The sequence below is a fragment of the Cryptomeria japonica genome, unplaced genomic scaffold (genome assembly GCF_030272615.1).
Source record: "Cryptomeria japonica unplaced genomic scaffold, Sugi_1.0 HiC_scaffold_12, whole genome shotgun sequence".
NCBI lineage: Eukaryota > Viridiplantae > Streptophyta > Pinopsida > Cupressales > Cupressaceae > Cryptomeria > Cryptomeria japonica.
This window is the reverse complement of record NW_026728834.1, coordinates 2,054,022-2,079,848: the sequence shown is the minus strand read 5'-3', so window position 1 is coordinate 2,079,848 and position 25,827 is coordinate 2,054,022. Positions and strand designations below refer to the sequence as shown.

Genomic DNA, 25,827 nt, shown 5'->3' with positions numbered 1-25,827 from the left:
CCACAAACGTTTTTGCTAAGTTTGGGAAGGAGGTGATAGAACCTCAAGGCAAGGATGAGAACCATGAAAGAGCGTCTCCCGTGAGACTCTTAGGAAAGAGCCTAAGAAGATACAAGTCACTATAAGAGACTTCTTGGCATAAGATATTAAACTCACTGACATGGTTTCGAGGGTCCCCTTTGCCCTCGTACTTTGTGAATTTAGGCATTTTAAACCCTGATGGGTATGGTGCAACTGATATGGATGGGTCATAAAGATAGGGACAAAATTCCTGAAATGAGTAAGGTTTCCTCTTGTTATTCCCTTCCTTCATTTTTTGATGATGTTTGTCATGTCCTAGATTTCCTTGATGATATCTTGTTGTGGATTTTGAACATGATGGATTGTGCTCGCATCTAGTATTGGATGGGTTATGGAAGATGTTCTACCACCACTAATATATTGATATGATAAAGAATAGCGGACATGAGATGTGATGACTGATGTCACGAGGACTTAAGTGATAATCAGTTTTGACCCATTAATTGTTGTGATGGGGGGAAGTGAGGCCTGGATAAAATTAGCGACATTGTTGAGAGAAATGGAGGATTGTGAAATGGAGAAATATGGTTGGGTAGAAGAAGACGGCATAGAAGCATGTTGGAGAATTTATGTTATCGGATTGGATATTGACATGGAAGCCAAGAAGGAAGAAGGTGGGATGGAGACTATGAGCACGGATGCCACGAGTGCTATTGATTGGGTTTGAATGGTAGATGGGGGTGCAATTGATTGGGGTTGAAGGATAGGTGTGACGATGTGGGTAGGAGCAAGACCTCCTTGTGTTTGTTGATCAAGAATGGATTTAACAAGATTGGGGGGAAGTCGAGTTCTATTTTCAATAAGAGTCTTTATAAGACCACTAGGATTCTATCGGATGTATTTCTCCATCATTTCTTGATTGTACTTTCAAAATGTTTGTACTTTTGGGGAGAGTTCATCTTGGTCAACCATGTCAGGGCCCCCTTCTTCTTATTGATCTTGGATGTCAGGCTACGCATTTTGGGCAGATCCTTATGTAGAGTCTTGATATAGGGCATTAATGTTCAGCATGTCATATTGTTGTTTGGCCATCTTTTTCTTTCAGGATTGAGTTGTGACCATACAAGAATAACCTTAGAAATATTGATTGGAAGAAAAATATTTGATGAAAGGACTTAGAAAACATCTTGGATTTTGGATTTGGTTTGGATTTGATGAAATTGGATTGATTGATTAATGGGGTCCTTAGATTAGGACACAAGTTTGATTAGGATTTCACCTTAGTCCTTGGATGAGGATTTTAGGTGGGGGATGTTGATGAAACCACAAGCAAGGTAACAACCAAGTTGGGTAATATTTGGCCCTTAGGATAATGATCGAAGCCTTTCTTCTACTAAGGATTGACTAATGATCCCAAGAAAAATAAAGACATAAGATAAGAGTCTTGATCGACCCAAAGGAGGTGGCAAAGATACTTGGGGAGAATTCTTTCCCAAGCATAAAGACTGGATGATTGATTGATTAAGGATGAGGTCTAAATAAAACTTCACAAGGCATAAAACCTTAGTGTGAGGTTAATTTGACGAATGATTGAGAATTGATTTGATTGAGGATTGATTGATTAAAGATGATTGATTGAAGATTGGTTGATGTGCTAAGTCCTTAGAAAATGTTGATGATGAAAGATCAAAGAGAAGTGATAGTGATGATTAGAATAAACTTGATAACTAGACTATTCTTGGTATAAACATGACTCAATAAGTGATTGGTTTGAATGGTAAGTTTTATGAGGGTATGCAAACACCCTGATTCTGGTGATTGTTGGTGTTGAAAGATAAGCTAGATCCTTAGTGTAAATCTCATACTCTTAGTTCATGACTAGCATCAAACTCATTTCTATGACCATGTATGTAATCATGATATTGGTGTAGAAAGGTCCTATGTTTAAGAAAGAGTTTGCGATTTGTATACCAAAAATTTCGGTGTCTAATGAGTTGTGCTTGTGTGAGCTTCTTTTTCTTGATTGGGTGGTGGATTGACTTCTTAGGATGTTTTTACAACTTCATCTTATTAAATATAAAGTGAGCGGAGTTTTGACGTAGTTGGAAGACTTGGATTTTGTTATGACTTGGACTTGATGAAGGTTGGTTCAATGTTTTTATATGACTAGGGTATGATTTGGGTATGAATTGAATAGGACATGGAAATGATTAGGGACTAAGAAATGACTCAGATTATGATGATTAGGATGTTGACTTGGATAGACTAATTATACTCTTGGCAAGAAGACATAGCAAACACATTAGCCATTGATTCAAACAAATACATCAAGAACATCATGTTACCCTAGGAAGTTGGCTGAGGAGGAAAACCTTTTCTTGTTGACTCAGGTACACACCCAATAGCTAATCAGAATATGACCACTAAGTCTCACGCAATGGATTCTCAATATTGTATTAGCCAACTCCAAACACTAATGGGAGCACAAAATGGCAAGTCTCTTGGGGGAGTTACTATCCCCCTTGCAAAAAGATTATCCACCTTTTAAAGGTGAACTGGGTGGCTTCTAATCCTGAGGCTATTAGTAAGGATTTTTTGTTTGAAGACTACTCCTTGTAGTCACCCAAGTGTGATTAAGGCCTATAGCCTTACAAAGTACTGAGAAAAATGTAGTCATGTAAGCATGATCGAGGCCAAAAGGCCGTACAGAATGCACGATATGAGAGTGAACTCTAAAATAGCTCTATCCTCTAGAATTTTCATCCCAAGAGGCTTATTTATTATAGTGAATTGGAATGCTTGGGTTTTAGTCATACTCACTTGGGTCATTCAACTCTCACCAATGCCTATGTGAATGTGTCAAACAAATTAGGAAGGTATGCACACAACAAACTTAAAAAGATTCTGGGGTCTATATTTCTGATTTTCTATATAGACAAGAGTATACTCTCCTACCTCTACACTTTCCCCAAACACAATCAAGCACTTGATCTTTTACCCCTAATTGAAAGTAAGTGCCTAGAAAAATGATTAAGAAAATACAACATTTGGTCAAATTTTCTTAGGCAACCTACAAAACAAACATGTTAGTAGCCTCAAAGTTGGATCAATGAAATCTTTGACGAGTGGAATCTTGGGCCGATGTCCTGTAGAAGATAGTTTAGTAGTCTCAGGTAATGCACTTTTTTTTTGGCTTTTGAAATGTTTTGATTTTTATGATTTTTTGATTTTTTGAATTTTTTTTTTTTTTCAATTTTATGTCTTTTTTAGGTTTTATGATTTCTTTTTGGATTTTTTGACTTAATATGAAAAAACACAATGAAATGATACAAAATAAAAAATGAAAACAAGATCACTTATTTCAAGTGTACTCAACTTCGACACTAGGATGCGAGAGGAGAGCATACATAAGTGGGTCTTGGGTTTAAACTACACTTGCTCTTTTTAATTCGAAATCCAAATGTGTAGAGTTCATTTTAATCCCATTTTGAAAATGTGATTAAAACACACCAAACTGATTATCTAAAAAAAACCATACTTTCAAAAGTGAACTCCTTATGACTTTTTGATAAATTTCAAAAAAAAAAATTCTCAAAAATTCTCAAAGGAAAGGTCAAATTTGGACGTGTTCAACTAATTTTTGAAGACAAATCTTGAAAAAATGGTTTAAACCATAGATTAGATCTCTGAATCATCTTTCCAACACTTTTAGAAAATAAAAAATCCGAGTTAATATGCAAAGGTTATGCCTTTTTTCATTTTTTACCCTATATTTTTGCTTGTTCCTAGAGCCTCATAATCAACTAAAAATTAGTTATTGTTAATGTTTTAATGCTGAAGTTTTTATGGCCAAACTCCATGTTGGCTGGGAGATTTTAATTGTTTTATTTTTTGGTTACCCATATACGCAAACAATTAAATCTCAAGTCTTATATGTCCTATGAAAAAATTATTTCTAGGTTATGCTGTACTAGGCCCATTTATTCTATAGTTAAAATTTCATAAGAAACAGAGCACTCAGTAAAAAGTTATGGAGGTTTTCCTATGGAAACCCAAAAGAACAATTGCCATTGAACTTGAACCTTGAACCTTTTCAAAAAGTTCAAAGTTCGGGTTCAAGTTCAAAGTTCAAATTCAACTGAAGCGGGTTTCATAATTTTTGTTCATTGAACTTGAACTTTGAACCTTTTTGGTTCAAGCCCATAGGTTCAAGCGCACAAGTAAAAAAGGTTCAAAGTTCAAATTTTGGGTTCATTGTAATTTTTGGTCTTTGAACTTGAACTTTGAACCTTCTTTTCTTCAAGGTTCAAAGGTTCAAGTGCGCAGGTTCAAGCGTGCAGGTTCAAGGTTCAAGGTTCAATTTTGGAGGTTCAAATTCAGAGTTCAAATTCATCAGATGCAGGTTCAGAGTGATTTCAGCGAGTTCAATAATCCAATAACATTGGCATGTCTAATGTTTATAATTTTCAATGTAATCTATAACCATGAATTTTCTGAGAGAGAAAAAATCAATCTCAGTGCGGGGGGCATAACTGTCAACTCAACTGCTGGATCGCGCTGTATTTTTAATATGTTTTAGAAAACCTAGTTTTCTAAATTCTCACTGGCGCGATCGGACAAATATTATCACGTTAAAAAGTTATTTATCTCTAAGTATGGGTCTATAAAAATTCTGAGATAAAAGATTTGAAGATTTTTTTTAAAAAAAGTTATTTGGAAGTGGATAAAAGATTAAAGAAAAGATTAATTAATAATATTTCTAGGAATTAGTTATTGATAACTGAAAGTCTCTTAAAAACAAGAGAGACTATATATATGGGGGAAAAAGAAAAGAAAGGGGCTAGAAAAACTATGATTTTTCGAGCAACAGACAATATCCATTTTGTTTTTCTATGAATTGCTTTAAACTGGAATCGATGATTATCAATAAAATGTTATGGTGTGCAGTCTTTGAATTTGTGTGTTTAAAGATTAGCAATATTTCTTGAGAAATCTACTATGGGCATGATATCATTTTATGATCAATTATTTCTATGTTTTTTTTTGAATTCATGGTTACTATTAATTGTTAGCAGATTTATTGTGTATTGAGTTATGTTGATCCCCCTTGTCCTGTGAGGCATGAGAGAGTATTGATTAGACATCAATACTGCTGTGCATTTTCTATGCTCTAAATTTATAAAGTGAACGTGTGTTTGAATTAGAGTTAGTGAGCTCCTATTTAATCTTCAGAATATTATATTTGTTTCAGTTTGAAGGCATTGTTTTGTGTTGATGGATGAATGCTAAAGCCTTTCCATGCTTTCTGGTAAAAAGTGTCAACATTTAATTTTGTATTAAATTCATTGCAAATCATACGAAGAGCTTCCCTCTAATGCAGAGGTTGGATTTTAATTAATTCATCCAATTGTTGGTAATTTGTTTCCTTTCATAAAGGGGCATACAAGAGTTATAATTTTGTTCAAAGAAAACAAATAAATTTCAGGAAAGGGACAAATCTATTTACCAATAGATTTTTGGCAACTCTGTTGGGGACTCAGAATCAAAGATTAGTGCATTTGGTTTCCCTAGATTTTTAGATTTATCTCTGTGTGTAGGATTGGCGACTCTATTAAATCATCATGCAAAATCAAAAGGCTGCAAGATTGGGGAAAAGACCAAGTCCCACCAGCTTGTAAATTCTTGAGATGGATGATAAAGTGTTGCATGACTTTTGGGATCACTACAAAGAAATAATTTCTCATGTTGTAAAAACCAAACTAAGTATAACAGACGATCATGTATCTTCTCTTTTATGGAGAAGTCTTTTTGTTAGATTTCACAAGCTCAAAGAGCTAAAAGAAAAGACAAGGTTGTTGCAAGAATATAATAAAAGGTATCCCAATTGAAAGAAGAATTAAAATTTTATGATGATGAGGCTCCATTCATCTCAGTTTCATCTCTCTCCTACAACTACCTTGTCATGAATGAGCAAGAAGTTCAGCAAGAAACGGTTCAGTCTCATGCAAGTCAAACAATGGTAAGTGAGAATAATCAAGACAACATTAGAGAACCTACGAGATTGAATGAAAAAGGTTTTTTGAGGTCTTTCTATTACCTAGAAATAGAAACTTTTAGTTTTAATAGTATGGAAAGTTATCTTGTTCCAAAAAATACAAAGGATGAAAATTTTCAGATTTACATGCAACCAGAGTATGAAGCTTTCAATCTTATACATGAAGTTAATGAAAATGATTCTTTATGTTTAAAAGCTTGTGATGAGTCCTTCATAGAATCATTTCATTTTAACAGTAAAGCAATACAATGTCTTCCTAATGAAGATTGCTATATTTATGATTGAAAGATAAAAATTGACAGTATAAGGATAGAATATAAAGAGATGGTTAAAATGAGAGAAGTGGCCTCCATTTATAGATTTTCAAATTTTAAATGGAGGGTGGAGATCAAAAGATGATGAAGGGCTAGGATTGGTTTGAAGTAGTTGGCATCAATCAAGGATACCTTGAAGGAATAAAAAAGAATATAAAATTCCTTGGGGAAAAGGGGGGAAAGAAATTTGAAATTGCAAAATGAGGATGCATAGGGGGATTCAAATAAATTTGAATTTCTTTGAGAGGCTCAATGTTGATGTGAAATGAGTGGGGAATTTAAAATTGAAGAATAATAATAAGGGGGGAAAAGAATTTGAAATTTAAAAATGAGGATGCATAGAGGGATTCAAATAAATTTGAATTTCTTTGAGAGGCTCAATGTTGATGTGACATGAGCAGGGAATTTAAAATAGAAGAATAATAATATGTGGGATTATGAAAGATTCTAGAAGAATTAATTAGGCTAAGTGGGATTAGGAAAAAGTGATTTGTAGGAATCACATGACTAGATTAATTAATTAAAATTAATTAACTGAGTGGGTTTAGAGGAAATAATTATTGGAGGGACTTTAGAAGAATAGGGAAATAATTAATTTATTTGATAAATTAATTATTGGACTATAGTGACAATATTAATTAAATTAAATTTATTCAATACTGAGAAATAATAAGGTTTAACAAAATTAAATAAATTAATCATGTGAGAGAGAATTAAATTAATTAATGCAAATAATTAATTTAAGTGTCTACACAAATCAAACTCCCCTTAATCACTTTCATAACTCAAGCAACAGAAAATAACAATTTTGCTCAAACAGTTTGAATTCAAACAATAACATTACTAAATGCTGGAAAGAGATTAACAAACACAAAATATGGGTTTTGGAATGAAAACACCTAAAGACGTCTTCAAACTTCCTATCATTTCCATGTTTTTCCTAGTCAAACTATCATGCATTGCCCATGAAAAACTGTCATGCACACTTATTGCAACTTCCTTGGTTGAGAACAAAAACTTGAATTCCATGTGTGTGCCCTACTTCGATCTTAAAGGCTTTCAAAACAAAAATAAAGATTTTACAAAGCTAAGCTTTGAAACCATATAATATGCCTCTACAAAATGCCGATGATATGTCATGTCCTACTCACCAAGTATTTCAGTGGGAAATAATAAAACAAACCAATATGTCTGGTATGTCCTTCTCAGTGCGGTGAATAAACATTATAACATGTTTCAGGTAGTCACTTAGGTGGCTTAACCACTTAGCCATCACCTAGTGACTTAGTCACAACCATATATGCACAAGTTTTCAACGGCAAGCATAAAATGTCAATGCTTCAAATGTCAAGGAAATATCAACCATTTGACACTAATGCCAAAAATTCCTTAGGGGTTAACACATGCTCCAAGAGTTTAACACTAATCTATCTATATTGTCAACCAAAAATTTCTCTAACAAAACCACTCTAATAGACCGCCATGAACTTATAGAACAAATCCTTAAGTTTGGTATGATAAGCACAATATAAATTGAGAAAGAAATTATAGAAAAGATTTGAAAATCTTATCATATATCTATGAGAGTACTTGAAAATTTCTTAAAATATAGCTTCATTTAACTTTCATTGTTTCATAGTATGTAAAATAAAAGAAATAAACTTTGGATTGAATTTATCCATATTATAGTTTTCTTTATTGGCCAAGCTCACCCCGAGAAATTAAGAAATGAAGAGGTAAGGAAAACAAAAGAAAATAAAAAAATTATCAAATGGGTACCAAATAAGTTTAATACTTGGATGGTTTGGACACTAGAGTGATACTTGTCGCAATAATATCATGCCATATATATATGATAGCTGAATTAAGTCCATAAATATGAATATTAATAGAATTTGAGGGTGTCAATTTCTTGATTTCATTCTGTTAATTTTTTTTATATTTTTTATTATTTGCTATTATCTATCTTAATTCAATTATTTGAAATTATGACTAGATTGATGTAAATCAATGTTTAATTTGGGAGTGTTTTATTCTTTAAATAAATATTATACCCTACAAGAATTATTTAAATTATTTAAATTATTCGAGTTTTATCGAAAAAAAGTCATACATTTTAATCTTATATTTTGGAGCATTACATTTTGTAACATTTTAATCTAATATTTTGGGACATTAGACCTTTGAACTCAATGATGATAGTAGATTTACATTAACATTATCTAAAGTGAACCTATAGTACAAATTCACAAAGATCCCCATAGGATCTAGTATTATTATCAAGTTTTCTTAATTTTTCAAGACATCGCGTGATAAAAAGTGGAGATCTTATACTATCAAGAAGTAATCCCACAAGATTTAGTATCATGAATGAGTTTTTATGGAATGCTTTATACCATGCAAGATTTTGCTAAATATGTAACCATCCATGATTTAAGAGCTCCAATGAAAATATACAAGAGATCAAATGTGAGAGAATAAGAGTATCTATCACAAGACGCAAGTATACAATGATAATGAATTATAATGAAATAAAATTTCATTAAGAGCCAATGAGTTATATAGACCAAAATGAAACATAAGATTATCTAGTATTATGACATGTGTCGTAATCAGATTGTGACTTCAGACTTTAAGTGATAAGTATCTTATGTGTATCCTAAGTAAACTTACACAATTACTGTCAATAGAACCTAGGCGATGAGTTGATTACATAACACTCCATTCACACCAACATATTTAAAACTATTACTATTATTTTAGACTTAACTCCTAATATAATTTATATAAGATATTTCATTTAATTTGTATATTATCTAGTATATAATTTATAAATAAATATTCATACATCTAAATTCATTGATTTTAATATTTGATTAGAAGACTCAATAAGATTCCCTCATTAATTTAATTTCATATCTTAAATGTAGAATTTGAACTACAAATAGATACCTTTTCAAAAATATTAGGTATATTGAGAATCAGTTGTAGTTATTTCAAAAAATAGTGTTTCAGTTACATTAAGAGCCAATGTGTTATATAGACCAAAATGAAACATAATATTATCTAATATTATGACATGTGTCGTAATCAGATTATGACTTGAGACTTTAAGTGATAAGTATCTTGTGGGTATCCTAAGTAAACTTACACAATTAGTGTCAATAGAACCTAGGTGATGAGTTGATTAGATAACACTCCATTCACACCAACATATTAAAAAATAATGCTATTATTTTAGACTGAGCTTCTAATATAATTTATATAAGATATTTCATTTAATTTGTATATTATCTAGTATATAATTTATAAATAAATATCCATGCATCTAATTTCATTGATTTTAATATTTGATTAGAAGACTCAATAAGATTTCCTCATTAATTTAGTTTCATATCCTAAATGTAGAATTTGAATTACAAATAGATAGCTTTTCAAAAATATTAGTTATATTAAGAATCAGTTGTAGTTATTTCCAAAAACAGTGTTTCAGGGTCATTTAGTAAATAATTTATTAAATTAGTCGTCCTTCTCATCTCATTTGATTGAATTCATTAAAGTAATAATGTGTGTCTCTAGTATTATATTGTAGTTCTATATCAAGTTGGTCGATCCATATTGATTGTAAATATGATATTATAATGAGTAAACAATACAACTAGTCTTCCTCTGAGCCAAACTCTTCCTTGAAGATTGGTCACAAATTTAAGAGAGTCAAAGCATCCCTTGTGTCCACTTTTAATTCTGAATCACTTCCCTCCTACAATTCTATCCCGAATAAGTCCATTTTTGCACCCATTAGGAGTGATAGACCCCCTTCTCAAATGATCTAAATACAAATTTGTCTTTTCTTATCTTGGATAGAAAGAACCCAGATGATGTCTTGGCCATTACCCATGATTCAATTGTGGATAATTTTAGGATGTTTAAATGGGCTTTCCATGAGATCAAGGGCATCAATATCAAACTTCGGGCAGTCAATAGGAAACAAGAAAATCAAGGTGTAAAATAGTGGATGGTGGACTAGAGAAAATCAATTGTGGACTATGTGCAGAAAACGATGAGCACTGTAAGTGATATAAAGAGAGATTATGATAGAAAAATATCTTTTCTCAAAGATAAACTCAAGAAAGAATATGAAGGCAGACTGAGTCAGATGGAGAATAAATTTTAGAAAGTCAATGGGAACCTTATCTCTCTGGTTACATGTAGACACAAGGTGGTGAAGAGTTTTGTTGAAAGTGTAAATACCATGGTAGGGAAACTAGAAACTATCCATCAAGAAGCAGCTACCTTGGATGTGGATTCCATAGATAAAAAATAGGAGGAAATGGTTGGGCCATCCAAAAGAACCAAAGCCAACTTGAAGAAGAAATTTGCAAACCAAAAAATTTAGGAACTCAAGAAAATTGCTCTAAACATGACTCAACTGGAAACAAAGGTTGCGAAGGCCCTAAAAATTTTGTATTAGTTTCTTCCTCTTTGCTGTCTTTTTGCTAGGTTTTCACTTTTTGTTGACTTTGGGTTTCTATTTTAAAATGGGTATATCTTTATCCAGCTACTTGTTGTAGATCTTTGTTAAAGCGTTTTGAGTCCCTTCAAAACCTGTTTGTTCTGTAAGAAAAAATAATACAACTAGTCTTTTCTTTTTCATTTTAGCCATATGAATTATGGGAATTACAAAGAAAGTTTATCGAATTTTGCATTCAATATAAAACATTTTTTTTAAAATGCATGTATTAATATTAAATAATTTTATTTAAAAAATAAATAAATGATATATTTTAAAAATATATAAAATAACAGAAAACTATACAAAATAATCTTATGGAAGAAAATTATATTTTAAACATATAAAATTACACATCTTTTTAAAAGAATCAAGCTACTAAACTACACATATCTTTTTTAAAAATTAATAATTAAATAAATCTTAAATAAAATTAATAGAACACAAATATATCTTACTAATATACATTACTACATATCTAAAAAATATCAAAATGTTACACAGTAAAAATATGATGGAGAGATAGAAAATAATGTAATTTGAGATATTGACATTCACATGCATGTATGCTATGCATGCATCCATAGAAATATCTTTATAAAGTACATTAGTATGTGTGTTTTAAAAATATCAAATTCCCATGATTAAAATAAAATGAAGATAGAAAGAAAATAATGTGATAGTAGATATTGACCAAAAATATCAAAATATCCCACAATAAAAATAAGATAAAGACAAAAATAAAATAATGTAATTTGAAATATTAACATGCATGTGTTATGCCTACATCCATAGAAATATTTTAATAAACAATTATATGTCACTTATATCTTCCATTAGTCTCTACAAGGCAATGTTTTGTGGCTCAGAGCCACTTGAGATCCATATAACTATTCAACTACGCTTGCTATATATATTACTCTCATTGAACTTGAACTCTAACCCTAACCCTCATTGAACTTGAACCCTAACCCTAAGCCTAAAAGAATCCTAACCTAACCTAACCTCAATCCTAACTCTTATTGAACTTAAGAACTCATACCTTAATCTTAATTAAAAACTCAACCTAATCTCAAACTTGACCTTGCCCTATCCCTAACCCTAGTTCTAATATTGACCATAACCATAATTATAACTTGATATATAATCTTTATTCTAACATTAACCGCAATTCTAATGTTAACCCTAATTATAGCTATAACCCCAATTAAAACCCAACCCTAAACCTAATTTAATCTAAAATTGAATATTTCTCTTAATTAATTTGTAACCCTAATATAACCATTACCCTAACTTAATTCAATGTGGACACTAACTATAATGTAACCTTGACCCTAACCTTAAATCTACCTGAACACATTGCATTATCTACATTGAGTTGCAACAAAAAATTAAAGGATTTTTTTGTGAATTGAATACCCATATGGAGCTTTTAAATGGAAAATGACATAAATACACCAGGATAAATGTAAAATCTAGAGTTTAGAAAATTTGGTGTCCAAAAATAACTTGGAATGACTAAATGAAGAAATTGATAACTAGTCTTGGGAGAAAACTAAAGAAATGGCTGAAATATTCCAGAGATGGATGGTTATTACAAAGGGAATAAAAAAAATATGAATAAAGAGACTAAAAAACCCAGGTGGAAGTCTACATAAGTGACTAAACTAATACAAAACTAGGAGGTAATTATGAGTAACACCAAAGAGATGATTGATCTAGGAGGATTCCCATAATTGATCCAAATTGACAAAAATTGCTTATATTAATGCATGCATTATCCTATAGCATAGGTCTTTAGCTCATGAAAGTTATATCGAATAGTATGCTAGAGATGGAAATTTCAAGGATGTATATGAAACACTAATCCATGGTACACAAGTATAAGAATTCTAGATTACATGTTCATGACAAACTACTATATCATCTTGGTAAATTGTGTGGTCCAAGGGATGAAAGAGTACATGTAACTAGAGAAGCACATACTTCTCTTATTTCTGGTAATTTTGGTAAAAAAATAATAGGTTTGCCCATGCCACTTCTAGTACCTTCTCATTTATGGGAAAGCGTATTTATAGATCTTGTCAAGAGTATACCTATGTTTAAATAAGGGAATTTTAATAGATCGGTTGCACATTTGAAGCAAAAATAGAGACGTAGCACTCAAGGGGTGAACTTCATTAACAACTTGCAATGTATGGTCTATATTTTTTTATTGTTCTCTTTTTTCTTTTTCTTTTTTTTTTTTTTCAGCTTTAGTCTTTTAATTACTTACTGAATTTTATTAATTTAACAAAGTAGTTGACACATTGAATAATGGTATTTAAATTGTTTGGATTCAAATTAGGGTAAGAAGTAGTTATTTCCCACTAATTTGAGATCAATGATTGACTACTATAGGGTCTCTGTAAAGAGCACAACCCTCACCATACATTTTTTACAATAAGAAGTTTATTGGATTCCTTGCTAACCCCTCTACACAAGTTATGTGGAAAGAGGAGAAAACAAGAAAAAGTTGTATGAACTCATCTAATGAGAAGTGAGGGAAAAATAAGAAAAGGTTATATGGACTAATACTTCTAATTGGAAAGAGAAGAAAAGAAAAAAAATCATATGAATTCCTTGCTAACCTCTCTATACACATTGCAACCACAAACCCCATCAAAAAGAATATATCACATAATTTTGCTACTGTACTATAATTGTTTTTAAACATTATCCAGATTAAATTCAAACGATCAATAAAAATAAGATAAAATAATATGAAAATTACTATAAAACTATGATTATTTAAATAGAGTGTTGCCACAACCAGCCATTTACTATAAAACTGTTTGATGATTATTTAAATATCACATAAGAAATCTATATTCCCAATGACTATGGACACGTACGCCCTGACATTATATCGTCCTTTTATGACTCTCACGTTTACTTCTGTATCTCTAAATCACTACAACATGTTGTCGGTGGGACTGACTGTCTTTCACAAGATGGTCATGGGGATTAGAAATAAGTCCGAGTATTAAATATTTTAATTTTTAATTAATTTTTGTCTTCATATAAATGTAATAACCTTTCAATATTGGATTGTCTTTTCGACTTCCGATGAGGACAAAAATGTGGTGGTTGTTCAGCTTCTTTGAAAGCTTCTAAATAAGCCTAATTCGAATCCAATTGCAAGGAGTTGGAGAGTTATAGAGTTACAGAGTTATAGGCATACGCTCCTTCACAAGATTGCTTAAATTGTAGAGGCTCGGGCATACAACTCTCTTTTACAGAGTTTGCCCAAATTGGATAGATTCTAGGCATACAACTCTCTTTTATAGAGTTTGCCCAAATGGGATGGATTCAAGGGCACACAACTCTCTTTCACAGAGTTTGCCAAAAATTGTATGATTCTTATATATTTTCAATGAAATGAAATTTTATATGATTTGTTGTGTTTACAATACCACAAATTCTGCTTTGGGTATTGTCCTTTGAATTGACAAAATAATTCAAATCACGGAAAAAACAGAAAAAAGAATTCACGTAATTTATGATTAATCTGATAACTTTACTTTGATAGCGTTGCTTTTCAGTTTTGCAAGTGTGAGACAATAATGTTACTGAATTCTAGCCCGTGATTATCAATAAGGTGGCTCCCGCTTCATCAGCTGATATGGACGTTGATATTTTTAAAGTTGCCTAAAGTTGGTCGACACTATAAACCAATGTAGCATACGATCTGATCTGATATCTTCCAGATATGCCACCTCATGTCTATTTATAATTTCAAAAAATATACAACTAATAACTATTCAAAATAACATTATGGAAAAAATTAAATATTTTCTATCTTAAAGTTATAAATTATTTTTTCCATCTTAAAGTTATAAAATTATATATATCTTTTCAAAAGAGTCGTGCTGCTAAAACTATAAATATATTTTTTTTAATAAATAAAGCTCAAATAAAAGTAAGAGTGCATAGAAATATCTTAGTAAAACTAGATAATATCAAAATGTCCCACAATACAAATAGGATGAAATGATTTGAGATATGGGCATGCATATGCATGTATGGTATGCCTGCATCCACAATGGCGGCTTCCCTCGTCTTAAGCTCAGTATTTATATGGACAAAGTCCTCTCTCACTTGGTATCACAGCTGACTGAGATCCAGGCCACTGCTCTAGTGCGCTCGCTATATATAAATAAAGAATTTGCAGCATCAATCAAAATTTTTGCATAGGCATCAATGATTAATGCATCTACCTCATAGCCCGTTTCCTCTATCCAAATCTTTCAGGGCTTGATTGCCTCCATGAGAGTCACATCCTTCTTCATGATGAAACAAATGTCGGTAGATTATTTCTCTACTATTTTCTTAGGTATTCCTATTCTAGACCTCATAGATTTCTAAAAAGCCTTGAAGTAACCCCATACCTTATCAACTCTAAGACTTCCCAATGCAACAATTGATTGCTTTATTTTTCTTCCTATCAAGATGTCAAAAACCCATTACTTCCTTCCAGAAATGGGAGTATCATTCAAAAAGTATAACTTTAAGTAGACTAACAAATTTCCATACTAGAACGTGCCCTTCTTCTCACCTTTAATCTTCCCTAAATTGATCAATAACTCCTCAAGCATCCAGTCACAAAGATCTAACTTGATATTTTCTCTCATCAGCTTATAAGCAGCCAAAATGCATGAACTGGAAACTGAATTCAGTCGATTAGACTGAGTTACCTTGTAGTCTACAACCATATTGCCAAATTTGATGTCAATGTCGGTGATGGTGCTCACCTTCATCGATCTCTTGCTTGATGTGGCACCGATGATCTTCCTTACGAATTGATTTGATACTTTCTTATCCGGATGTTTCCCTATTGATGGCAAACTCGTAATTGCTCGGATGGCTTCCTTAGTAATTTTCTAGGGTCTGTCCAGCCATATAAATTCCCCATGTACTCTAATTATTACATATCTGACAATCTTATCCTCGAACTCTGGCATATCCAGAATATCTGTGAACCCTAGATCTTTGATGTGTTTATATGCTAGTTTGATTTTACCAAATTCTCCCATGAGTTCATTCATATACATCCCCTTGATCTTAGAAGTTCCTAAGTCTTCTATATGACAATGAATGTAGGCCCTAACATCTTCCACATATAGCACTCCTTCCATGACGTGAGAAAATGCTCCAACTGAATCTTCCTTGTTAGCCACATGTGGAAAGAATTTGAAAATTGGCCTGAGGAGGTCCTTAAATTCTCCTATAGTTGGATTTGCAATGAAAACAAGAGCAGAAGATGATCCCAATTCCATGATTCAAGAAAAATACCTTTTGTTCACTCTCAGTGAAAACCTCCAACAAATCCTTCCAGATGTCGATGTGATCGCTCAAGAATAAATCTAATCACCTCTGAATAGCTTCTGATTGCACTAAGTTGCTCTGAATTGCTCTAAAATTGCTTTGAATGCTAGGTGGTTGATAATAAAGTGTAATCGGCATTTTATACATCGAGAAAACCCTAATCTTCCATTAACATAAATGACTACTGGTGAAAGATACCAGATCTCACTCTAAACATATCAATGTTGGATAATCCTCTCCAATATCTAGAACATCTTCCATGAAATTTGCATACCCCTAAAGCATTTGCCTTAGTTACTGGATGAGCTCACTGTCGGTGCAGCAATAGCTTCTTCTATCAAATAGGTAACTGAGACAATCCCATCTGATGATTGCTCTTCTATCTTTCTAACCCATCTTTGAGTGTGATCTTGCCGGATTTCACTAACCTTCTCTTTTCCTTTATCATTTGATCCTACATTTCTAACCGATGGATTTTTGCTTCTATAAAACTTAGCAATATGTCCAATTTCATTGCATGCATAGCATGTAACCTTGTTCTTTTGAATTACCTTGCTAAAACCGGTGAAATTTGAACTGCACTTATTAGCCATATGTCCAAATTTTCCACAAGCATAGAATTTTACATTCATTCTGGAATCTTTTATCTTATGACCAATTTTATTTCATTTAGAACATTTATAGGGAGCAGAATCAGGGTTCTAATTTGCTCTGTTTCTACATTGCCTAGCCATGTGACCAAATCTATTGCAAACAAAAAATCTACCAGTGAATTTATAAGTATTGAACTTCCTTATCAGTGCCTTATGGTTTTGATCTTCATTAGTAGTACCGTAATTCTATCCTTGCTCAAATCCAAGTCCAGTGGAATCTCCAATCCGCCTCTATCTCTTCGATAACTCATCAAGCTATGCTGAGCTGATCTTGAATTTTTCTTTCTACTCAGTTGTAGTAGTTAAATAATCTCTTAGTATTGACATTTGTCTTTCAATTTCTTGCTCATTGCTATGGGATTGTACCAAATCAGACCTCAACATCTCATTTTGATGAGTCAACCTACCACACTCTTCAAATTTGTTCTTTAGGGATACAACAAGATCTTCTTCATTTTTCTTTCTATCCTCAGTCTCCTTAGACATCCTTATAGTCATAGCTTGCATTTAATTCTTCATAACCATGTTCTCCTGACTCAATTTCTGACATTGTTCCTTAAGTGCATTTTCATCATCTTGATTTTGCAAAAGTTCCTTTCTCCTAGCTTGAACAGATGATAGTCTCTCTTGTAGGACAAGAATAAATTCTTTAGCATAATTAAACTCATCTTGTTGCTTTAAGTTCTTCAATCTTTCAGCATCATAATCTTCAAGTGCCATCTTAAGCTACTTCTCCAAATCCATATCCAATGGTTCTGGTTTCAGGATCTTTATCAAGTTGTCAAACTTCCTTTGACGCACAAGGCTCTGATACCAATTGTTGGAAACCAATAACATTGAGAGGGTTGGGTGAATTAGTGTTATACCAGAATATAAGATTTTAGCCTTAACAAAACATTCATTCACCAATTGGTATATCGATATAAACAAAATTGAAAAAAGCAATGCAACCATTAAGAGAAATACATAAATGAGAAACATAACACACATTATTATACATGGGAAACCTCAAAGAGGAAAAACCATGGTGGGGCTTGTGACCCACAATATCAGTTCATTGGCCATATGAAGAGATATTAAAATATATGATGGGCCTGCACTTGCAAGAAGGCTTACAACCTAGACCACACTGCTCATCACAATAGGAGCCTCACTGACTACATAACAATCCAGACAACAATCTAGAGAAATATGAACTGCTTAATATAGCATCTCCTATGCAAGAATACAATTATGTTTTAAGATCAGTCTATTCCAGTTAAAACCCTAAACCTCAGTACCAGAATAACCCTTACAATGAGTTCCTCGCATACACAGTCTCTATGATATATTTCACATTACATTATATCCATGTATCACTTCCACATATCTATCCTTATTCAAAATGATCTAATCAATCTCCCCTATATACCCTATACAAATTTATGCCTTATGTCGGCTTACAAGGATATATACAATATCATATTAACATGTTGGCCATATAACATAAATGAATAAGCATTAAAACAAGTTGCTGATGCCGGATCCAAGATGTGTCGGCCTCTAATATCGATGACCTTTACCATACCATGTCGATCTGCATTGCTGGTGACCAAAGAAATCTTTTATCCTGTCGGTGTCGGTGCTAGTGCCGGTGTAGAGTCTATAAAGTGCTTGCCGGTACACCATATGAAGTCGGAACCCAAAATAATGTTTCCATCAATGACAACATAGTGAAACCTAACCAATAGTGTCAATTTCCAACAACCCTAACCTTAAATCTACCTAAACACATTGCATTATCTACATTGAGTTGCAACAAAAAACAGAGGGATTTTTTTGTGCCTTGAATACCTATATGGAGCTTTTTAAATGGAAAATGACATAAATACACTAGGATAAATTAAAAATCTAGAGTTTAGGAAATTTGGTGTCCAAAAATAGCTTGGAATGACTAAATGAAGAAATTGATAACTGGTCTTGGCAGAAAAATAAATAAATGGCTGAAATATTCCAGAGATGGATGGTTATTACAAAGGGAATAAAAAAGTATCAATAAAGACACTAAAAAACCCTGCTGGAAGTCTACATATGTGACTTAACTAATACGAAACTAGGAGGTAATTATGAGTAACACCAAAGAGATGATTGATCTAGGAGGATTCCCTTAATTGATCCAAATTGATGATTTATAACATCGACAAAAAGTCCTTATATTAATCCATGTATTATCCTATAGCATAGTTCTTTAGCTCATGAAAGTTATATCGAATAGTATGCTAGAGATGGAAATTTCAAGGATGTATATGAAACACCAATCCATGGTACACAAGTATAAGAATTCTAGATTACACATTCATGACAAACTGCTATATGATCTTGGTAAATTGTGTGGTCCAAGGGATGAAAGAGTACATGTAACTAGAGAAGCACATACTTCTCTTATTTCTGGTCATTTTGGTGCACGTAAAGCAGTAGCTTAGTTGCAACATTATTGTTATTTTCCTCAAATGAATGAAACTATGTAAAAATATGTAAATGGGTGTGTCATTTGTGCTACAAGTGAACTCGGTAACAAAATAATAGGTTTACCCATGCCACTTCCAATACCTTCTCATTTATGGGAAAGTGTATTTATAGATTTTGTCAAGAGTATACCTATGTTTAAACAAGGGAATTTTAATAGATCGGTTGCACATTTGAAGCAAAAATAGAGACATAGCACTCAAGGGGTGAACTTCAATTAACAACTTGCAATGTATGGTCTATATTTTTTTATTGTTATCTTTTTTCTTTTTTCTTTTCTTTCTTTTTTTCAGTTTTAGTCTTTTAATTACTTATTGAATTTTATTAATTTAACAAAGTAGTTGACACATTGAATAATGGTATTTAAATTGTTTGGATTCAAATTAGGGTAATGAAGTAGTTATTTCCCACTAATTTTGGACCAATGATTGACTACTATAGGGTCTCAGTAAAGAGCACAACCCTCACCATACAATTTTTACAATAAGAATTTTATTGGATTCCTTGCTAACCCCTCTACACAAGTAATGTGGAAAGAGGAGAAAACAAGAAAAAGTTATATGAACTAATACTTCTAATTGGAAAGAGAAAATAAAAAAAATCATATGAATTCCTTGCTAACGTCTCTATACACATTGCAACCACAAACCCCATCAAAAATAATATCTCACATAATTTTGCTGTTGTACTATAATTGTTTTTAAACATTATCCAGATTAAATTCAAAAGATCAATAAAAACAAGAGCTGTGATATACAGCTAGAGTCCCTGCCTTATGCTAAATCTGGTGAGGGAAAGGTAGAGATTGTGGGCACTAGGAGAAAATGAAATATGGGAAATGAAGAAATATCAGTACTATGCTGTAAAATCATAGTCGAATTGAGATTGCTCAAACTGTCTCATGATTTAGAGCTTAACATCTTGATTATTCAACTCTGTATTTTTTGTGCTTAGGTGGATTAAGATTGATGGGTTAAACTGAAGGCATCAAAATAAGAAAAACCGTATGAATATGAGAAGAAAAGATTTTTAATTCTCTTGAAATAGCGTGTAGGTGAACATGGACTGAAATTTATCTTTATAGTCTTTGAGGCATAAATAAATAAATAAGCATAGCACAAAATGCTATTGACTTTAGTTGCAGTGATGTGTCACAGAAAGCTACAGACATGTATTAGTGGACAACAAAAGAAATCATATCCAAATATAAGTTGTCATGAGAACCGTCAAAGGTTAAGAACAATTTTCTAGTATAAAGTTACTTTGAGCATGTAAAAAATGTATAAAAATAAATAATACTACATATGAAAAGGTAACAACTTTTCTCACTTTACTGCTTGCAGGAATCTTTCTTTAAAAAAATACATATATAATATGATTTTAAAAACAATTTACAACTGATATTTGGTACAAAACTGATAACTGGTTGTGGTGTTCTAAGAACTAGTTTTCAAAACTAGTATAAAGTGGCAGTTTGGAAAGTGTAGTGTGTAATACCATGCGGGTTCTGAATGCAACTGAATAGTGCAAAAGATTTGGATTTACAAAAACTAAGCATAATATCAAAAGTTTGTTGTGAAAGACAATTAACTAGTTATTTACAAAACAAAAATAATCTAATTTGGGATACATGGTCTAACAACTATGTAATATCTTATCTTTTATTTGGAAAAGAACATTGAAATTATGCTAATGCTCTTGATTGAATGAAATCATTCAATTGGTGAAAATCCTAGCAAAAGGTAAAAGATAAATAAGAAAATGTTTCTTATCTAAACCAATTAACTTGGCAAAGAAAGCAACATGACATGAAATGAACTAGAGTACACTACAAGATGAGCTATCTGAAGCCTAAGTTGTCTTCAAGCATCTTTAAATGTTGAAGAGTTTCACATTAATATTAAACTATCTTTGAGAGAGCAAACCATTGTGTATTGTTATTGTTTTCAAACAACTTTAAATGTTGAAGAGCTTCACATTAATATTGAACTATCTTTGAGGGAGAAAACTATTGTGTACTGTTATTGATACCTCAGAAGTGTCACATCACCTATCAAATTAGCATGGAAAGCTACATCTCTCTAACTTATCAACACTGGTAGAAGCAAAGATATGACCTTAAGGTAATTTCAAAAGACATAGAGAAATTTACTATTATTCAGATATCACTTTAAAAACTGTATCTATTTCTTTATTAAAATTAAAAGAATTACACTACACTTGTTCAACAATCTCTCTCTCTTACAGAATACAAGAACTCTAGGATTTACAAATGAATAAACTCCATCTCAGTGAATTATTACCTAGGCTAGATGAAAAAAAAACAAAGCCTAATATTTTGGTCATATATGTTTGAAGAACAAATCAAAAGAAACAACTTTAAGAAATAGTTACTTACCTTGAGCAGTAAGCATGTGAAATTTGTAAGACTGTGTTGTGCAAAGGATACCCTGCCAGACAAAAACACATTTATATTGTCAATTCATATCACAATATTATCCTTTACAAAGAAGAAAAGCTGAGTTTGGGAATCCATTTTTCTCTATTGGGTGTTTCTTACCTAACCCACTTGTCTAATAATAAAGAAAAAAAAAAAACACAACTTCAAGGAAAGTGAACCCCAGTTTCCCTATATTCTGCTAAAATTTATATGCCCCCGAATCCATTCAAAAAGCGTTGCATAATAAAACTATTAAAATACTGAATATCCCTATCAAACTCCATGAATGGTAAAGCTAGATGTATGCTCACTCAAGTTTTAGCCAACTGGAAAAAGGAAAAAGGAAAAAGAGGAAGGTTCAGGAATCCACTTTACTCCATTGTGATTTTTTTATCATACCCACTTGCAAAATAATTACACAACTTCAATCTCAATGAGCCCTAGTGTCCTTGTATTCTGCTTAAATTTATAAATTTATAATCCTATGATTCCGTTCAACAAGGATAGCTATTATCACTATCAAATTCACACGGGTTTCATTTAAAGAATACTTCATTCAATATTCGATACAAGACCTCAAATTCAATTAGAAATGCAAAATGTCAGTACAAAATGAATTTGAAAAATAAACACGGAATGCATAGGATAGGCCTAGTGCACCAGTAGGCAATGTAAGAAGGCTACAGGCCATGCTGATACTGTAATACTATTATGCAAACGGAAAAAATGGAGCATGCCCAGGTTTTGTAACTGCCATGAAATGCAATGGTTGTAATATACACACAAATTTTGTCTTGAGTTATTTGTTGCAACTGCACAAACAACCTTGAAGGTGAAACCCCTACCAGTTGCAGGGAAATAAGAATGGAATTGGTATTATGCAGATTTCTATCTACATTTGCAAAAAAGAGTCCCGAGCTTTAACCTATAAGTGCACACCAATGGAAGGGTCAAATTGAATAGGATTATAGAATTTTCCCTACAAATATTTGATAGGCGAATGGCTGACTTGGTGGGAGGATGGTTTGCCCCTCGAAATTGTTTGTTGGGATCAAAGAGTAGTTAATGGGTAACGAGACCAGCCTGTAGTGGTGTGCAGACTAAAAAAATTCCTCTTAATCGCGGCTTTCAAAATTCATAAAGATCCCTAATGCAAGTGGACAACAAAAATGTCCAATCTGATATTGATTTGCTGGATAAAAAAATTCATATGCATTATAGAAACACCTCAAATTCCTGCCATTGTTGTGGCGAATTTTGTGGACAACGGAATATAAAAAAAAAAACATTTCCGCTCTTCTGCTTCGTTTCAAGCGAGAAATCTATGATTTTGTAAGGAGAATTTTTCTCAACACAAGAACGACATTGAGGACAAAGTGTCTGTGCAGAAGGATATCAGTAGCCTTAGCCTATGCATTGGCCATAGAGCCAAAAGTCTTGAAAATGAAAATGAAGCTAAATGAAAATTCTTCAAATTAAGTCACAGTAAACAAAGCTCCTGCAAAAAAGTCTGGATACTGTTCTCTAAAACCCCTGTCAGTGAACAAATAAATGAATGAAAGTCTCAGGCAATAATCAGCGATTTTGGAAAATACCCACATTAGTAATAACAATGAAGTTGAGCAATAAAAAAAATAGGGGTTTTAATTAAAAAACAAATAATGAAAATTTTTACTAACAAAAACAGAGAAACAATGGTAGCGTTCTGCAACTAAGAATTGCTGACAAATCATACCTGTATTTATGCAGTCTTCTTAGGAAACTTTTCGCAAACAAAATGGTCTGCTTCCTTAAATCTTTTCAACTTCTGATGAGGACAAAAATGTGGTGGTTGTTCAGCTTCTTTGAAAGCTTATAAATAAGCCCAATTCGAATCCAATTGCAAGGAGTTGGAGAGTTATAGAGTTACAGAGTTATAGGCATACGCTCCTTCACAAGATTGCCTAAATTGTACAGGCTCGGGCATACAACTCTCTTTTACAGAGTTTGCCCAAATTGGATAGATTCTAGGCATACAACTCTCTTTTATAGAGTTTGCCCAAATGGGATGGATTCAAGGGCACACAACTCTCTTTCACAGAATTTGCCAAAAATTGTATGGTTCTTATATATTTTCAATGAAATGAAATTTTATATGATTTGTTATGTGTTTACAATACCACAAATTCTGCTTTGGGTATTGTCCTTTGAATTGACAAAATAATTCAGATCACCGAAAAAACAGAAAAAAGAATTCACGTAATTTGTGATTAATCTGATAACTTTACTTTGATAGCGTTGCTTTTCAATTTTGCAAGTGAGAGAAAATAATGTTACTGAATTCTAGCCCGTGATTATCAATAAGGTGGCTCCCGCTTCATCAGCTGATATGGACGTTGATATTTTTAAAGTTGCCTAAAGTTGGTCGACACTGTAAACCAATGTAGCATACGATCTGATCTGATATCTTCCACATATGCCACCTCATGTCTATTTATAATTTGAAAAAATATACAACTAATAACTATTCAAAATAACATTATGGAAAAAATAAAATATTTTCTATCTTAAAGTTATAAAAATATATATATCTTTTCAAAAGAGTCGTGCTGCTAAAACTATAAATATTTTTTTTTTAATAAATAAAGCTCAAATAAAAGTAAGAGTGCATAGAAATATCTTAGTAAAACTAGATAATATCAAAATGTCCCACAATACAAATAGGATGAAATGATTTGAGATATGGGCATGCATATGCATGTATGGTATGCCTGCATCCACAATGGCGGCTTCCCTCGTCTTAAGCTCAGTATTTATATGGACAAAGTCCTCTCTCACTTGGTATGTCTGAATCATTGAACTTGGTGTCTTTCACAAGATGGGAATTCTAACTAGTTTCATTCTTCTTATTGTATGCTTTCTCAAGAAAGTTCATATAGTTTGTAATTAATTTGACTCGAATCTAAACAATTTTTCTTTGCTAGCTTGCTTATGAGTTTTTTGTTGTTTGGAATTGACAGTCAGTAGCAGCTATCCGAGCGGCGCATTTGCAGGGTGAAAGGGTCTCTTGGACTCCGAGTATGGCGTACTGGCACGAGAAGCTGCCCACAACACCCATGCCAGAAGCTCTGAAGGAACTCATCTCAGCCAACGATGAGAAAGTGGAGGTGAACGTGGGCAAGGGAGGAGTGAAGGTGAACGTGGGGATGCCTCCGAGAAAAGTTGGGACGCAAAAACAGGCAAAAGGAGTTGGGAGGTGCGTCGCGGGCATCAATTACGCTGCAATTACGCAAATGCCAAGGGACATATCGCTGTGCATGCTTCTGCTGGAGAAAGATTTGGTAGGCGGAACCAAAGTGCCTCTCACCTTTCTGCACGAAAGCATTCCCAATTCTCATCAGAAGTATTTTCTTCCACGCGCCGTTGCAGACGAAATCCCTTTCTCCTCCGACAAGCTTTCCGTAGCGTTGAAGGAGCTCAACATAGCGCCAGATTCCATCACGGCCCTGGCTATGAAGGAGACTTTACAAGATTGTGAAAGTCCTGCTATGAAGGGCGAAACCAAATTCTGCCCAACATCGTTGGAGGCCATGATTGATTTCACCACGTCGAAGCTGGGAAGCAATCGCTTGACTGTGCTGGCGACGAATTTTTCAAAGACGTCAAAATCTGTAAGGCAGGAGTATACCATTACGGGAGTGAAATACGAGAGCAAAGAAGACAAGGCAGTGTATTACTGCCACAGTTCACAATATCCATATGCGGTGTATCTCTGCCACGATCTGCAAGGTACGAGGACCGCAAGAGTTTGGGTGAAGGGCGAAGATGGCAGCACGGTGGAGGCGGCAGCCATCTGTCACACGAAAACCAGTTCCTGGAATCCTGACAACATGGTATTCCAGGTGTTGAACGTGAAGCCTGGTGCCGCTTCTATCTGTCATCTCGCTCGCCAAGGGGACGTTTTGTGGCTCACCGCTGACTGA

The 25,827-nt window shown here is 33.0% G+C and overlaps 1 protein-coding gene across 1 annotated transcript; it reads left to right on the top strand.

Annotated features, from left to right (window-relative positions):
- The first annotated feature begins 532 nt into the window (after positions 1-532).
- LOC131860461 (BURP domain-containing protein 5-like) lies at positions 533-25,827 on the top strand. The gene is made up of 2 exons (XM_059214863.1): positions 533-742; positions 24,865-25,827. Exons 1-2 carry the CDS (start codon positions 533-535, stop codon positions 25,825-25,827), a joined length of 1,173 nt encoding a protein of 390 aa, XP_059070846.1.